The 16,770-nt window shown below is 54.4% G+C and overlaps 1 protein-coding gene across 1 annotated transcript; it reads left to right on the forward strand.

Moving 5' to 3' along the window:
* The first annotated feature begins 10,698 nt into the window (after positions 1–10,698).
* On the forward strand, positions 10,699–13,473 carry TPBGL (trophoblast glycoprotein like). Its single transcript, XM_522111.8, has one exon. It carries the CDS (start codon positions 10,832–10,834, stop codon positions 11,978–11,980), a length of 1,149 nt encoding a protein of 382 aa, XP_522111.3. The 5' UTR covers positions 10,699–10,831; the 3' UTR covers positions 11,981–13,473.
* The last annotated feature ends 3,297 nt before the right edge of the window (positions 13,474–16,770 follow it).

Genomic DNA, 16,770 nt, shown 5'->3' on the forward strand with positions numbered 1-16,770 from the left:
TTGTTGTCCCAGCTACCTGGGAGGCTGAGGGCCAAGGTACCCACATTTCAGGACCATTGTGAGAATTAAACATAATCCTGTATGCAAAGCTCTCAACTCAGTGCACTGCACACAGTGGGTGCTCAATCGCATCTGCCTGCCTTCCCTCCCTCCCTCTTTCCCTCTTTCCTTTTAGCCAGTTGCCTCTTCCAGAGGAGAAGGTCTGAAGGTCTGAACAGGGTCTATGGGCAGAGGTGGAGCCCAGCCCCTAGCAGGGCTGGGGCAGTGTCAGGTGGGCCTGTGTGGGGCCAAGCCAATGCTGGGCAGTCAGGGGTGATGACCAACCAGGGCTCTGCCTGCCAGATGCTTTCTTTCGGAAGTAGACTCAGTCCTCTGACCTCCTTTCCTCTCTCCCAGTGGCTAATTAGTGCCGATTGTGGGCTCCTTTTTAGCCTTTCCTTTTCTGAACTTCCAACTGGCTTCTTTTTCCCTTCCCCAGGGCAGGGATGGGGACACACTGGCAGGGCAAAGCTAAGGCCACAACCACAGCCAGTCCTTGTGCTAAGAACAGGGTGAGAGCTGCTTATCCTGGCTGAGCTGTGGGGGCTGCTGAGACCCAGAGTTTGGGGTTGCCCCAAGGGAACTTCTTGCCTACACAACCTGCTTTTCATCCATCTGTTCTGAGGTTCATGTCCTATGTCCAGGAATATGTGGGACAGCCAATAATCAATGTACTGGCCAGCCTTCAAGGTCTTCCTGCCCACTCACAGCCTTCCGGTGAGTGATGAGCTCATAGAGATCCCCAGGGGTATTATACCCGTATGGGGTTGGGGGAAGCTATCCCAACCCAACCTGGGGCTAAATGCTTTTTCTATCACTCTGAAATGCAGTCAGGGAAATCCAGTGACCTAGAACCAGACCCACTGGGGGAAGCCAAGAATAGGTCATCCTGGTAAATAGCCAACATGAGGCTGGGAAGGGAGAAGTTCTGGGGTGGCGGAAGCCCCTAGTTCTGGAGGTACGGGCTAGTGGCAATAGATGATCTGTCTGCAGAGTGGAATCTCTTGGGGCTCCATCATGAACCCAGAGCTCCAGTGCTGCAGTGGCAGGAAATTAATTGACAGTCATTCATATGAGTCCCAGGACCAAGGGTTAGCAGCAAGGGGGTTGAGACCCAAGATGGGACTCAGACATCTTCAATCACTAGGAAAGGACTGCAAGTGCCATGAAATGGAGATGCTCCAGCAGGAAAGAGAGAACTGCGGCAGCTGAAGCTAGGCAGGGCTGTCACTTCCAAAGAAGCACAGATCAATGGAAATGGGAGGCCTGTCAGAGCAATGTCTTATAGGAGCTCTGAGCAGAAGCAGAAAAGGAAAGAGACTAAGTGGGGGAGGGGGCAAAGGAGGCATCAGGATGGCTTCCTGGAAAAAGAGTGTCACTACAAAGGTCAGAAAAGTTTGTGTCAAAGATTCGGGAGGTGAACTGGAGGTGAGCTCACCGAAGGTTCCGGAGGTGAGCTCACCGAAGGTTCCAGAGGTGAGCTCCAGGGCCCGCACTGTGGATAGCTCTACATTCTAGGTGGGTGCTGGGCAGGGGGTGATTCTGGAATTACTCGGTGCCAAGGTGTCCTCCATGCACCAGCTCCAGCAAGTGGGAGGCTGCCACATGTTCTCATCACGCCTTCTCACCTGGAGTCAGAGCCTGCTGCCTGATGATCCCTCTGTTAATGGCTTCCAGATGTGTCCTTGGGCCCCTGGAGGGAGACTTCCTGGAGGACACACCCCCTCCTACCCAAGCCTCACCCCTCTGATCACCTTCAGTCACAGAGCCTGGTGAAGGCCATGGTGCACTACTGCAGTATCACATTGTAGATGAGGGGGCACGGAAGGTCAGACTGCCCGCTTCTGTGATTGGCTACTGACCTCTGAGCCCCTCATCACTGTTATTTCTGGCTCCTAGGTATCTTCAGTGCATAGGATCCAGCTGGTAACATGAAAGTTGTCCATTGGAGTATGATGGCTGAGTGGGCCATGGGCAGTGGCTCATACCTGTAATCCTAGCACTTTGGGAGGCCAGGTGGAAAGACTGCTTGAAACCAACAGTTCAGGCCCAGCCTGGGCAACATGGTGAGACTCTTTGTCTCTACAAAAAAATTTTAAATATTAGCCAGGTATAGTGACACGTACCTGTAGTCCCAACTACTTGGGAGGCTAAAGCAGGAGGATCGCTTGAGTCCAGGAGTTCAAGGCTGCAGTGAGCTATGATTGCACCACTGCACTCAAGCCTTGATGACAGAGGAAGACCTGTCTCAAACAAGCAAGCAAGCACACAAACAAACAACCAACAACAACAAAAAAATGGCCAGGTGTCCATATCTCTTTGGGGAGACAGATTGGCCATCCTTGTGAGACTGGTGTGTCTGTGCCTGTTGGTTTCTGATTGTGGGCCTGTTCCTTTCTGCATCTCTGTAACTCTCTCTCTGTTTTTGTAATGACTTGATTCTATTTCTGAAGCTATGTGTCCATGTGTTTCTCTGTGTATTTCACAGCAAAACTTTTGACTATAACCACAAATTCCATCAGTGCTTATTGTCTAATAAATGGAAGTCCAATATTGCCCTTCCTGCTTCACATCCCTGAGGCGTAAAATTTTCATTCCAGAGTTATTTCCAGCCTAGATAGGGGGAATCTGATTCATGTTCTGCTGGGGATGACTTGTACCCAAGAAGGCAGGAGGCTTGTAACTGATGAACTGCAAATAGCAGGGGTGCCAGAATAACTCCTGCATGGCTTGGAGCAGACCCCAAGGCTCAGACACTTTGCACTCACTGGGTCCATCTCCCAGTATTCTCCTGGTCCAGGCTAATGTGTAAGGGAGTGTGTGCTCCTGGATCTGAGTTTTACCAGCCACCAGCTTCATTCATCACCATCCATGCTATCATCACCATTATCACCCCCACTCTCCCACCACCAACACCACCACTATTACCATCACCATTACTAACACTACAACTATTATACCAAAATCTCTGTCACCATCAACACCTCTGTTCCATTACTAATGTCAGAGATTTGTAGTTGCTTTTCAATAGCTATTTCTTCTTCCTCCTCAGTAATAAGGACCATAACGTTTTGCTGGACACATTATCTTACTTAGCCTCTTGAAGCTAGTTAGGTGTGCTTATGTAAGTGAAAGTGTTGAATGAAAGTATAAAAGTGCCAATAAAGGAAAGGGGGTACCCTTATTTATAGCTTTCCTCCATCTGCTATCTGATGTGATGGCTGGTGCTCTAGCAGCCATTTGGACCATGGCAATGAGAACTATAGGGAAGGCAGAGTGGGAGGCTAGAAGGATGTGAGGTACTCATGACTATGGAGAGACCATTCAGACTCTGGGCTACATCTGGACCTTCTTTTATGAGAAGAAAAGAAACTGAACTTCTATTTCTCTATCATTTAAGAAATTCATGTGGGCATCCTGACGCATATAGTTGAAACTAATCCTAATTAATATGCATCATCATCACCACATATTATTTTGCATTTAATAGTCCAGGCTAATGATCTGTGTATGGGGGAGGGTGAAACAATGGAATGTGGGGAATGTGGGAAGTGGCCAGTCTGATGCAGTCACTGGCAAGAAGGAAAAAGACATTCAGGACCACGGACAGATCCAGGACTGCCAGTTGTGAGGCAACAGGGCAGGAAGAAATGAGAAGTGTGGTTGGTGGTGCCGGTTGTTGTCCTCAAGATATGTTCTGGCCAGACACTGTGCTAGGAACTGGGATGAATACTAAGATAAATTTCCACAAAGTCCACATTTGGCTCCCAGGACCAGAGCAAGCAGATCGATATAGGAAGGCTTCCTAGAGAAAGGGATTGAGAAGCCAGCTGAGGGGTGGAACCAGAAGACTGTCACAGAATGGGCACAACGCTAAAGAATAAGAGACACCTGTGGGTGGGGAGAGGGCTCAACGTTGAAAGATGAGTGGTCACCTGGTCTGACAGTGAAAGGAGAGGGTACCATTGGGTGGGAGTTAAGGCGTTTTCAGGACTCTTCTGTTTCTTGGATTCTACATCAGTGGTTCCAGTTTCTGGTCCTGGGGTTCCACAATGCTGTGACTGTCAGGGCATATTGGATCTATGACCAAGATTCTACAATGATGAGGTCCTGCATCCGTTATCTACTGCTGTGTAACAAACCACCCCAAAACTTAGTGACTTAAAACAACCACCATTTTATTTGTTCACAATTCTGTGAGTCAGAAATTTGGGCTCGGGTCAGCTGAGTAGTTCTGTTGGTCTTATCTGGGGTCACTCAGGTGGCTGGAGGCAGGCGGAAGATCATCAGGGAGCTGGTTGGTCTCCAGCTGGGATGGTTTATTTCTGGTCTCTTCCTCTAAAAGGCATGCTTGTGTTCCTACACATGGCAGTTTCAGGGGAGCAAGAAGAGGTGAATCCCAATGCACAAGCACTTTTTAAGACTCTCCTTGCATCACATTTGCTGACGTCTCATTAACCAGAGGAAGTCACATGGCCAACCCAAAGTCAGTATGGGGCAGGACAACATAAAAGTATGGACTCAGATATGCAGAATTCATTTGGGACCATCAATATTAACAACCTACCACAAGCTCTAAGTGTCTCATTCACCACCACCATACTACCAATACCATAAGTCTTTGTTCTAATTCAAAGAGACCACAGTTCTATGGCTCTCTGAGTCTGTGGTTCTTAGCAGTCAATGTTTTGATTCCAAGATTCTGTGATTCTAGAAGCAGAAGGCTCAGTACATTGAAGAAGAGCATGAGGACCCAAGAGGAGGCTAAAGAAGTTGGGCAAACAAAGGTCACCCCTAGAGAACCAGCTGCCTCTCCCATGCTCACCCCTCAGGCCCCAACTTCCTGCCTGAATCAGGGAAGTGGCATGAACACGGAGTTGGGAATCAGAAAACCTAGATTATAGGCCCTGTTCCATCATTAATCTGGGATGACCCCAAGCACAGCTCTTAACCTCCCAGTGTTCTCATATAGCCAACAGAGATATCAATCCCTGTCTTCTGAATAATGCAGAACAGTGGCAAAACCAGGAGAACTGGGCCCACTAACTTCCATTATCAGGATCCTGGGCCTGGGCACAGCTGAGGAACAGGGTTTTGCTCCCACCTCATTAAACTGCATCCACAGTGGTAGAGACCTTGGGTTTTAAGAGAACCAAGACAGGTTATTGCCCTTGGTCTGTCCCAACCTCTACTGGCAAAAGCAAGAAATAATGAAAGGGGAGGGGAGTGGAGGGGAGGGAAGGGAAGACAAGGGAAGGGAAGGGAAGGCACCCAACTCTGCTCCTTTCCCTTTCCCCTCTCCCCTACCCACTCCTGTCCCTGACTCAACAGAGTGGAATCCTAGGGGTCAGACCTTAGCTGGCCTTTAGCCTCAGTCGGCTCTGCCCTTTAGCCTTTCCTTGAAGAGGAGTGGAGAAACAGAGGCTTCATTAGGGAAGGAGACCTAGGCCAGCACAGCAAATCGTAACATTACACAGCCAAGGGGGACCAACAACAACCCACTGGCCGAACCACCTTGCAGCACAGATGAGGAAACAGAAGCCCAGGGAGGGACAGGGACCCACCTGCCCACAGCCACACAGCCAGCCAACAGCAGACAAAGACCAAAAGTCAAGTGGGATCTCTCTCCTTTTCTAAATGTCCATTTCCCATTCTAAACTGGGACAACAAACCCAGCCTGCCACCACTTAGAAACTGTAAAGCAAGGTACAGATGTAGTAAGGAGTCATCTTTTCCAATGGTCTGAGAGTTGGGGGTTGGGGGGAAGACTGAGGTGGGGGCAAGAACATTTAGGACTTTCGGAGGACGCATCCAGCTCATTTATTCTAGCCTTTCCCCAGAGGCCCAGGCCACAGAGCGGAGGAGGAGGGTATTAAATATCAGAGAGTTATTTAAAAGCCAGTTGCCTGCCCCTCAGAAGCAGCGCTGGCCTCTGCTGACTCAACGGAGAAAATGAATCTTGGGCCTATGGATTTTCCTGTGTCTCACAGCAGTGGGGGAGGGGTGGGGGAGTGAGAAATGGGAATGGCAAGGCCCACAGTGAAGTTTCCCGTCCCTGCTGGCAAGGAAGCCAAGCAAGAGGAGAGAAGCTGGGGCCTCCCCCACTACCTCGTGGCTGAGTTCATCACGTCAGGCCGCCTGCTGCTCCTCCATTTGCCTTGGAGGAGGGGGGAACAGAGGGATGGGAAGGCAGCAGGAGGGCTGCTGGGACAGAGGACAAAGGGAGCCTGGATCTCAGGATGCTACAGCATCCGCTCCAGAAGGACCCCAGACCACCCCTACCACTTTCTTCCTCAGCCCCCCTGAGTAGCTGGGACTACAGGTGCCCACCAGCACGCCCGGCTAATTTTTTTTTGTATTTTTAGTAGAGATGGGGTTTCACCATGTTCGCCAGGATGGCCTCAATCTCCTGACCTTGTGATCTGCCCACCTCGGCCTCCCAAAGTGCTGGGATTACAGGCATGAGGCACCACACCCAGCCACCCCTACCATTTTCTAGTCGGGTAACCAAGGCCTTAATTGGGGTGGTACCAAGTTCAAGGTCATATATTGAGAAGGTGGGGGCACCAACTTGGGCAAATCCCAGTATGACCTTCCCCTCCCTGACCCCCATCCCTAAAAAGCCAAGGGGCACAAGACTACGAGGCCCCCCAGGACCATCCCATCCACACACACTTTTTTGCAGACAGGGAAACTGAGGTGTGTCCAAGGACTTTAATAATATTGACACACCTCTGATGACAAAACAGAGCTGGAGAAGGGGCTACCTGCTGGGTGATCTCAGGGACGTCATCACACTCTGTGCTCCCTACCAAGGCTTAGTGGAGCTGACCAACAGCAGGGTCTGTGCCAGCAGAAAAGGCCCAGTGAAGGCACTAGAGGCTCAGGTAGAGACAACACCTTGGAATACTAAGAGAGGGGCTCTGGGACCTAGTGGAGTAATAAATTCAAGCAAGCGTGAAGATCCAGTGTGGCTGACATGAGGGGTACTCATCTGGGCACAGGGCAGATGATCACTCTGCTTGGGTGGCGAGGGGTGCTTCGCTTCTTCCGAGTCCTAAGGAAACCCTGAGGGCGTGAGCTCTTTGCCCACAGGCTCCCCTGGGATCTGACCCAGCCACACTCCCAGGAGAGAGGGATCCTAGGATGAGGGGGGGCTGCGGCAAAGGAGATGGGCAAGAAACCCGAGCTTCTATCTGGCTCAGGTCCCAGTGAGGTGTGCAACCTTGGGGAAAGCACTTAACATTTCTGAGCAGCTATCTCCTGGTATGAAGTGTAGATGAGGGGTCCTCACCGAGCTTGCCTCATAGGGATGAGAGGCTCGAGTCACAGATATTTAAATCATTATTTCAGTCAGCAAATATTCCCTGGTGCCTTCTCTGTACTGATCCCTAAGAAATTAGACCAGACCTGAGCCCCAGCTGCTGACAGTCAAGAAGATCAGGGGAGTCTTAGCCCTCTAATTGATCAGTGAAGTTCAAAGGATGGAGAGGGAAGCCATGAGGGCTCCCTGAAGGGGGCAAAACTCACAAGTCCTGAGGGACAGCTGACTGGACTGGAGAAACAGAATCAAGAGGAGAGCACCCCAGCTGGGGCAAACAGTCCAAGAAAAGAGACTTCCACCAGATGCATCAGAGAATAAACACACAGCCTCAGACTCAAGTGGACACACATTTATTGAATACTTAATGCATACTGAACACTGGCAAATCTAAGATGGAGAGCGCTGTTCCTCCAAAGAACAGAGATCCCTCAGCCCCAATGGCTCGCAGACTTGATTCCTTGGGGAACTTGGACAGAGAGAAATTGGTTCCAGGAGAATTTAGACGGGAAGCACCTTTACAAAGTGGGAAGAGAGGAGAGGAGGCTGAGTAAAGGCCATACAGAGAGACAAGCAGAGACTCATTAACATCCACCACAAATCTGCTGTGTTGGAGAAGGAAAGAACATGGAACAGGGAAAAATGACATGGGAGCTAATTAGTCCCAGAGAGGGGCAATGCCTTACCCAGGGTCTGGCAGGACGGGTGCTAGGCCCCCAGACCCAGGTGAAATGTTTTTTCTTGTTTTGAGGCACTTTCAATTCACTTTATCATAACAGCCCTGAGAGGAATAGGAAGAACAGGAATTTAAAGCCTATCTACCTTATAGAAGAGGAAGGTGACAGCCCAAGATTGAGAAAGGCCTGAGGTCACACCAGATCAACCATGGCATCCATTCCCAGCCTCAGCTTCTTGGGGTCAGGATAAGCATTCCTTGTGGTGCAGGACCCTCTCAGATGCAGCCCACCATCTTGGACAGAGTCCTGGGCAAGGACCCTGGGGCCAGGTTTCTAGGCTAAACTCTGAAACCTTGACAGGGGCCGTGGGGCCCCTCTGGCCTATTTCCCCATTTGTGCAAAACAGAGGACATTTGCCTTATTCTCTGGCACCTGATGATTCTAAATTCTCTCCAGGCCTCATTTCCCCAAATGAGGTGTTGAGCACCCCCCCAATCAAGGCTGCCTGTGGTCCTGCAGCTCCTTTCCTGGGGGGCAGCAGGGGAGGGGGGCATCAGCCAATCTGAGGCCAGCCACCACGGGGGCCTGGGGAAGGAGTTCCAGCCTTGGTAGTGGTCTGATTCCTCAGGGACTGGACGCAGACAAGGAAACACAGACTTCTGTTCATTCAGTCTGTCATTTGCACCACACACTCTGCTGAGATAGTCTCTATACTGGAAACACAAAAGTGAAAACGACCTAGTGCCTCCTACCAGGGGAGATGTCAGAGCTGGGGCATGTTGCTGTGTGGGCCGGGGTTTAGGGGAGTGCTATAGCTGGGGGCCCAGCTCCAGTGGCATCTACTTGAGCACGTGTGCCCATGTGAGAAAAGACATCACCAGCCTGTTACCTCCACAGACCAAGGGCATGGTGCAGGGCAGGAGGAGTAGGGTCTGACTGTGCTAGCCAATCTCTGGGTCCCTGTGCTTGGCATGGCTTAAGCATGGGCCTGTAAGCTTGCCCTCTGAGAATGTACCCACGAACCTGCATGGGCTCAGAAGTGTGCATATTCAAATATGTATGTCTTTATGAATTTATGGACACATGCCAGGACGCACTCAAACCTACGATCCTATGTCCACATATGAATGAGTCTGCATGGACTTGCATGAGACACATCTGAGCTCTCATACCTGGGAGAGTTAAGACAGGGGGTAGGGAAGAGAGAGGGGCTTGGAGGAGGGGAGAGCTGGGAGACCCCCATCATCACCAGCTCTGTTCCTTAATGTTGGTCCTTGCCCAAGACCCAGGCCACTGCAGGGTCTGCCTCTTCTCCTTAAGTGGTATTGATCCTTTGGTCGATCTGTTAAATATAACCTCAGGGAAGGAGTCAACATAACAACCGTACCCAATTCAGGAGAAAGAGACTGATTCTTGGGAGGAGGGGGGGAGCCTCTATTCCAACCAGCTCTGCTGATACCCGAATGGCCTGCGGATCAAGTGTCAGCCTCTCCAGCCTGAATAATTCATGCTAAGGCCAGGAATCCTCCCTTCTCAGGAGCCTGTCTCTTTAAATCAGGTTTAGAGCTTCCCAGTTCTGGGGGGGAAAAAAATCCAGAACAAAACAAATCTGTAAACAGCTCAGCCCCCCACCCCGCTCAGCCCTGGCCCCTTCTGAGACCCCCAACTCCATGCTGCAAAATCTGCTCCTGCTCTCCCAACCTCTGGTGCCCCAAACCCCACTCACAGGCGGAGAAGCCTGGAGGGACTAGTTGACAGTGTCCAACGGAACCCCAGGAGTCTTAAGAGGTTTGGGGGCAGGGAGTGAAAGCAAAGAGCAGAATCACTACACCCCCGGGTCTCTGTGCCTAGGACAGTGCTTGGCAGAGAAGCCCAGCTCGGTGGAGGAAACCACATGGGGGAACTCCTGGCAGAGGCAGAGCAGCCAGAGTTGGTGGGTGGGAGGGGAGCGGGTGCCACAGACTTCTCCTGAGAATGGGATGGGATGGGATGGAGAAAAAGCTGGTCCCATAGGACCTGCAGGGGTGGTGACACAGCCAGGTCTAATGGAACTAGGGTCGCAGAGGAGGAAGCAGAGACTGGGGATTTTCCAGTCTCTCTGCCTTAGGAAGAGGCCGGAAAATGAGTAACTTTCTCAGTCCACCCCTCATCCCTTCCTCCGGTAGTAGGAGCAGCTCTAAAGTCCTCCCCAACCCCCGAATTCTCCTTGGTGGTGACCCACCTGCCTGCTCTCCGCAGTCGGGCCCCGCCCCACACGTGCTGGAGAAGGAGGAGGAAGGACCCAGCTTAAATGTTGGGGGTGGAGGAGGAGGAAAACCAAGTCGGAGCCTCCAGGAGCCAAACTTCTCGGCAGCCCGGAGGGGCGGGGGCGGAGAGGATGAAGAGAAAGCGCAGCAGCCGACAGCCCTGATTCTCGGGAGCCTCCCACCCCGCCTCCCACGGCGAGGAGGGCGCGGAGACTCCGCTGGGGGCGGAGGACGAGACCGGGAGGCGGGGAGGGGGGAGGCAAACCCTGCCCACTCGGCTCGGAGCCCGGAGCGGCCGCGGAAGCCGGAGGCCGGCGCGCAGGGCGAGGGCACCGGGGGCGGGGGGCTCCGCTCCCCGTCTGACCCCTCTCGCCCCCGGCCAGTCAGCCAGTAAGTGCGGCTCCTCAGACTTTCGAGACAGCGAACGGACCGACCGGGACTGCCAGCCGCTCCGGGTCAAGGACTCGCCCCACCCGTGCCCCCCACCAGGCGCTCCCAACTCACTGGTGAGCGCGGCGGCCCGGGCGCTGGATGCGGGGGCGGCCGCGATGGCCCCGCGCGCGGGACAGCCGGGGCTCCAGGGGCTGCTGCTCGTGGCGGCAGCGCTGAGCCAGCCCGCGGCACCCTGCCCCTTCCAGTGCTACTGCTTCGGCGGCCCCAAGCTGCTGCTGCGCTGCGCGTCGGGAGCCGAGCTCCGCCAGCCTCCGCGGGACGTGCCGCCCGACGCGCGCAACCTCACCATCGTAGGCGCCAACCTGACGGTGCTGCGCGCGGCCGCCTTCGCCGGCGGGGACGGGGACGGCGACCAGGCGGCGGGCGTGCGCCTGCCGCTCCTCAGCGCGCTGCGCCTCACGCACAACCACATCGAGGTGGTGGAGGACGGCGCCTTCGACGGGCTGCCCAGCCTGGCGGCGCTCGACCTCAGCCACAACCCGCTGCGCGCCCTGGGCGGCGGCGCCTTCCGCGGGCTGCCCGCGCTGCGCTCGCTGCAGCTCAACCACGCGCTGGTGCGCGGCGGCCCCGCGCTGCTGGCCGCGCTGGACGCTGCGCTGGCACCGCTGGCCGAGCTTCGCCTGCTGGGCCTAGCGGGCAACGCGCTGAGCCGTCTGCCGCCAGCCGCCCTGCGCCTGGCGCGCCTGGAGCAGCTGGACGTGCGCCTCAACGCGCTGGCCGGCCTGGACCCCGACGAGCTGCGCGCGCTGGAGCGCGATGGCGGCCTCCCCGGGCCGCGCCTGCTGCTCGCCGACAACCCCCTGCGCTGCGGCTGTGCCGCACGCCCCCTGCTGGCCTGGCTGCGCAACGCCACGGAGCGCGTGCCCGACTCGCGGCGCCTGCGCTGCGCCGCCCCGCGGGCGCTGCTAGACCGGCCGCTGCTGGACCTGGACGGGGCGCGGCTTCGCTGCGCGGACAGCGACGCCGACGCTCGCGGAGAGGAGGCGGAGGCCGCCGGCCCGGAGCTGGAAGCCTCCTACGTGTTCTTCGGGCTGGTGCTGGCGCTCATCGGCCTCATCTTCCTCATGGTGCTCTACCTAAACCGCCGCGGCATCCAGCGCTGGATGCGCAACCTGCGCGAGGCGTGCCGGGACCAGATGGAGGGCTACCACTACCGCTACGAGCAGGACGCCGACCCGCGCCGCGCGCCCGCGCCCGCCGCGCCCGCGGGCTCCCGCGCCACCTCCCCGGGCTCGGGGCTCTGAGCGGCGCCCCCGGGCTCGGGGCTTCCCTTGCCTGGCCCGAAGCCGTGGAGATGAGACACCCGCGAGCCCTGAGCTCTGAGACCTTCCCCTGACTCGGAGGCGCTAAGCCGTACCCTCTCGTTCCCGCCTCCGAGAGCTCCCACCGTCAAAGACCCAGAGATAGCCGGTCCGAATCCAGAAACCCCGCCTGCCCACCCTAGTTTCCGAAACCTCCCTCCTGAACCACTGAAAGTCCGTTCCCCGTCTCGGAGCTCACACAGAATCTGTCCTTCAAGGCCAAAGCTCTGAGACTTGCCCCCAGCACCCTGTGCTTGGAGCTCCGACACCCGAGACTGCACTGACCTCCCTCGCCAGCTCGGAGCCCTCAGTCCCCTCCGGGGCTTGAGGGCCCTTCCATCCCATTCTGGACTCGAAGCACAGCACCCCCATCAGAATGGTTTTGTGGATTTTGAGCCCTTTGTCCCATCCCAGAGCTCAGAGCCCTCCATCCTGCTTGGAGGCCCAACCCTGGGGCTCTGAGGATTGGGCACCCTCCCCTCATCTAAGAATATATTTCATACCCCTGCCCCCCCTTCACCCACCCCCGCCTCTGGCTCAGGCCCTTCCCTTCCTCGGCTCAGGCATGGGGCTCAGCTCCTAGTCTGTCCCTCCCATCCCAGGGACAAGCACAGCCCATCTAGCCTTAGTGTGGAGCCAACTCTCAGCCTTTCCCACCAGGGCGCTGACCTCCCGATACTCAGTGCTGGTCCCCAGTCTCAGACTCTCAGCTCTTCACCCCGATCTGACTTTCGTCCTCCTGCCCAAGCCTTAGGCTCTTGACCCCCCCCATACCCAATGCTGGCACTCAGCACCCACCCCTGCCATTCACTAGTCAAGGTCCAGTGAGGAATCCGTCCCTGGGATGTCCTCATCCCCTTTTCCTCCCAGGACGAGCTCTTCAGTCCTGCCGGATAGGTGCAGGTGCCATGCACCCCTAGTGCATACTGGCAGATCCTTGTAGGGAAGGAGAGAGTCTTGGGTGTGTGAAAGGGATAGTGGGGCATCGTGGCCTCAGAGAGGGGCAGGAAGTGGGGTCTGAAGGGCTGGAAGTTGCTGCCCTTCGATTTCTCTATGCTCTCTCCCACCCCTGTGGCTCTTCGCCCTTGGGGATTCCTTGCCACCACCGCTACCACCACCACCTCACCCCGTGTATCTTCTGAAAGAGAAGTAGGTCTTTCCTCCTGCCTCAGGCACAAGCCCTCCTGGTTCAGGGTCAGAAGCTCAGCACCTTGCCTTCTCCATGATCCCAAAGCACAATTGGTGAGTGGGGGAGAGGACCCCCTCTCCCTGACTCCCCACCCTCTAGATCAGGCAGAATGGCTGGCCTGTGCTGCGTCTGCACACAGGAAGTCACCTTCCTTTAATATATTGGCTTGAAGCCTGCCTGCCCTCCCCATACCCAGAAAATCTGGATCTCCCTTGAGCAGTTTTCTATAAAGTCTGCAATAATCTCAGATACTCTACTCTTGTTAGTGGTGCTGTATCATTCCTGCTGACCTTGGAGTATTGATGGGGGTGGGAGGGGACTCTTGGGAGGGCATTTTGGACCTCTTTTTGGTGGGGCAGTGACCCTTGATGCGTTCTCCCAGACTGTGGGAGAAGAAATGGGTTCTGATTGCACATAGCAGGATTAAGGTTAGATACATGGAGGGACTTCCCATTGGGATGACATTGTTCCCCAAGCCAGCCTGCTTTCTATCATCGGAGGAGGGGTTATGCACAGCCAAAGTGGGATTCGACACTTCCTCTACATCCTCTTCCCTCCCGTTCCTCATTTTCAGGATGGGGATGGAGTTAGACTAAGAAACATTAGCCTCAGCCAAGACCATCCGGGAGGAAATCCAGCTACAGAGAATGAGGAGTTAATTCAGACAGGAAAGAGGGATTGTTTGCTGCTTTGGGATCATCCCCTCTAATGAATTATTATCTGATACTCCTTTATGTCCTGTGTCACTTCACACTCTCCTGGCCAGAGGGTAAGACCTGCGTGTTGGGTATGTGAGAGGCTGCGTGTGGGGAGTGTGGATGAAATGACTCCTTGAGATATGTGAAGCCAGGGGACCGGAGGGCCAGGAGGGCCTCCAGGTCCCCAGGCTGGATTGTTTTGCATTCAGGGTCACAGAGCCCTAGAACCATAGGGCAGAAGCCTAGAATTCTGGCATTTTCTAATTTCAGGGCCACATAATTCTAGAATGTGTGCCTTCTAACTATTGAAAAGGACTGCAGAGGTAATGTGGGAAGCCTCCTAAGCTGTCTCAACAGGAGGCATCATCTTGTGATGGGAGGCTCCCTCCCTCCCTTCCTTTCAGTGTCTGAGGAGCCTGCCTGGGACTCTGACAGCCCCAGCTTTGCCATGGGGCCAGGAGCACCCCTTAGCCCAGGACAGCTCTTCACAAGTCAGAGACCGTGCATGGGGCTCCTTGTCTTTTCCCGGCACGCTCTCTACCCCTTCTTCAAGTCATTCCTCATGAGAAAGGATTAAGTCCTCTTGACACATTCCCCTCTGTCAATGACCTCCAAAGGGTGCCCCGCAGTCCCCCAGGACAATATAGTGATGGTCTCTCTAACGCAAGTTAGAGCTTGTTAGTTGATTTTTGATAACTATTGATTTAATACTTAGTTTAGCAGTAGCTCTCATAAAACCTCAAAGATTTTTGCTGACAACCCATAGCTAATTGCAGTTTCATTTGCCAGGACTTACTGTAGTCTTAAGCTACATTAGCAGAGAGCATGTCCTTGGAACTGAGGAGGTGATCTGTAAATCTGTAGATCTCTCCAGTTCCAAAGATGTATGTGAGAGCTACTGCTAAGTATCAAATCAATAGTCATCAAAAATCAACTAATTGAGTGTCTACTGTGTGCCAGTTGGTGTTTAACCTTAGTACCATTCACTGATCCCCATTAAATGTCTTTTCTGGGCTGCCATCCTCCTTGCTGTCTGTCAGTGGCCTATAGCCTTACGGGGCTATCAAGGTCCAGGGCCGCCAGCTTCACCTCTTCTACAAACCCAGCCATTCACTCAGCCCTTACTGAATGCAACTCTGCCAGTCCTAGAAAAGCTAACAATCCAGGGAAGGAATCACATTTAATCAAGATCTGGAGAAAAGAAATCCCAGGAAATAATGAGAGCTCAGAGTAAGAGCCCTGACCCCACCTAGACAGACTTCTTAGAGGAAGTCACATTTGAACTGGGTTTTGACGGATGAGTAGAAGTTTGCTGAACAGAGAAAGATCAGAAGTACCAACTTCTGCAAAGGTCTGGAGGCAGGAAGATCTCATTAGCCTGAGGATTGAAGGCCAGCAATGGCTGGGGGTAGGTAGGAGGATGCGTATGGGGTAGAATGGATCTACTACATTCACCACATTCTCCACTGGGAAGCGCTAGAGGGACCTCTGCCCTTGAAGGAAGAGTCAGGAAGGTAGAGAGGTGTGATGGGGGCACAGGCAACTGCACTGTGCCTCCTGCTTGTAAAGCCTGGTTGTTCCTTCCTTCTGCCCATCCTTTTTGTGCCTGGCCTCATGCTGGGCACTGGAGACACAGAGAGGAATCAAACCAACACCATGGCCAGAGAGGGCAGTGAGAGAAGGGAAGGGGAGGGGAGCCCGGAGAAGCCTTGCAGTAAAAAGTGAGATGGAGCAGCCGACTGGCCCTGCCCAGACTCCCTGACACCATCCACTCCAGACTCTTTCTCAGAAGTGCCAGGACCCCACTAAATGGCCAGCCTCCTCCTCTGATCACACACTGGGAGTGCTGTTGGAGTGTGAGGTGAGCAGAGGCCCAGAGGCCTGGGGCCTGCCTGCAGAAGCCAAATGACAGAGGAAGAAATCTACCTCTAGGATGTCCCCTTAAGGAGCAGGCATGGTAAAGAACAGGAGAGGAGAGGACAGGTGTGTATGACTGTCAGAAACGTGGGAGATGTGAAGCCAGCTGCACACCTGGAGAAATGTGGCAGACTTCCCAGGTTCTGTGACCTCAAAAACACTGTGAAATTGCCTTTCAAAGACGTCTCCTTGAGAAGCCTTTTGCTTCCAAGCCCCCTCACCTACTCACACCCTCACACCTGGGCTGGGAACCAGGGAGGACCTAGCTAGAGTCGAGAGGACTGGGTTTGAGTCTGAACTCAGCACCTGACTTGTCATGTCACCTAGTCCTTAGCCAGAAATACCAGTTGAGACCCTACTATGTGCCAGGGTCTGGGGATTCAGCAGTGACCACAGCAGAACCAGCCCCTGCCTTCCTGGCCCAGCCTGACACTGTGGCCTCGGACACCCCTGTCTGCCTCTGGCTCCGGGTTCCTTCTGTCCAGGCTGGGGCTGGACTTGTGACCTCTAAAGGCACTGCCTGCTCTCCCTGAAGTCCATCTCCTTCTTCATTAAGCCGCTGCCTGGCAGACTCTCGGCCCTAATTTATGGGTATGGCCTTTCCCAGACTGGGAGAAGTGACGGGGGCAGTTAATATTCCTGTGCTAATAATACACTTGGCTGCCTTCTGAGTCCCCCCTCCACCCTTCACCCCTGCCTCGCCACCCCCACCTGCTTCCCTCAGCACTGTCACAGGGCGATTTGCCAGGAGCTGGCCAGGCCCATGCAGACCCTCAACTAGCCCTTCATTGGATGGGTGGGGAAACTGAGGCCAAGAGTATGCAGGAGCCCGTCCAGGTCACACAGATTGTCAGGAGCAGATCCTGAGCCCAGGATGCCCCAGGGCTACCCCTGCTCTGCCCTGGGTCTGAGCGTCTGGCAGAGCCACC

This window comes from Pan troglodytes, chromosome 9, assembly GCF_028858775.2.
Source record: "Pan troglodytes isolate AG18354 chromosome 9, NHGRI_mPanTro3-v2.0_pri, whole genome shotgun sequence".
In the NCBI taxonomy this organism is placed as follows: domain Eukaryota; kingdom Metazoa; phylum Chordata; class Mammalia; order Primates; family Hominidae; genus Pan; species Pan troglodytes.

What these genes read in the sequence shown, in the direction of transcription:
- TPBGL (XM_522111.8), top strand. Translation starts at nt 10,832, where the DNA reads ATGGCCCCGCGCGCGGGACAGCCGGGGCTCCAGGGGCTGCTGCTCGTG.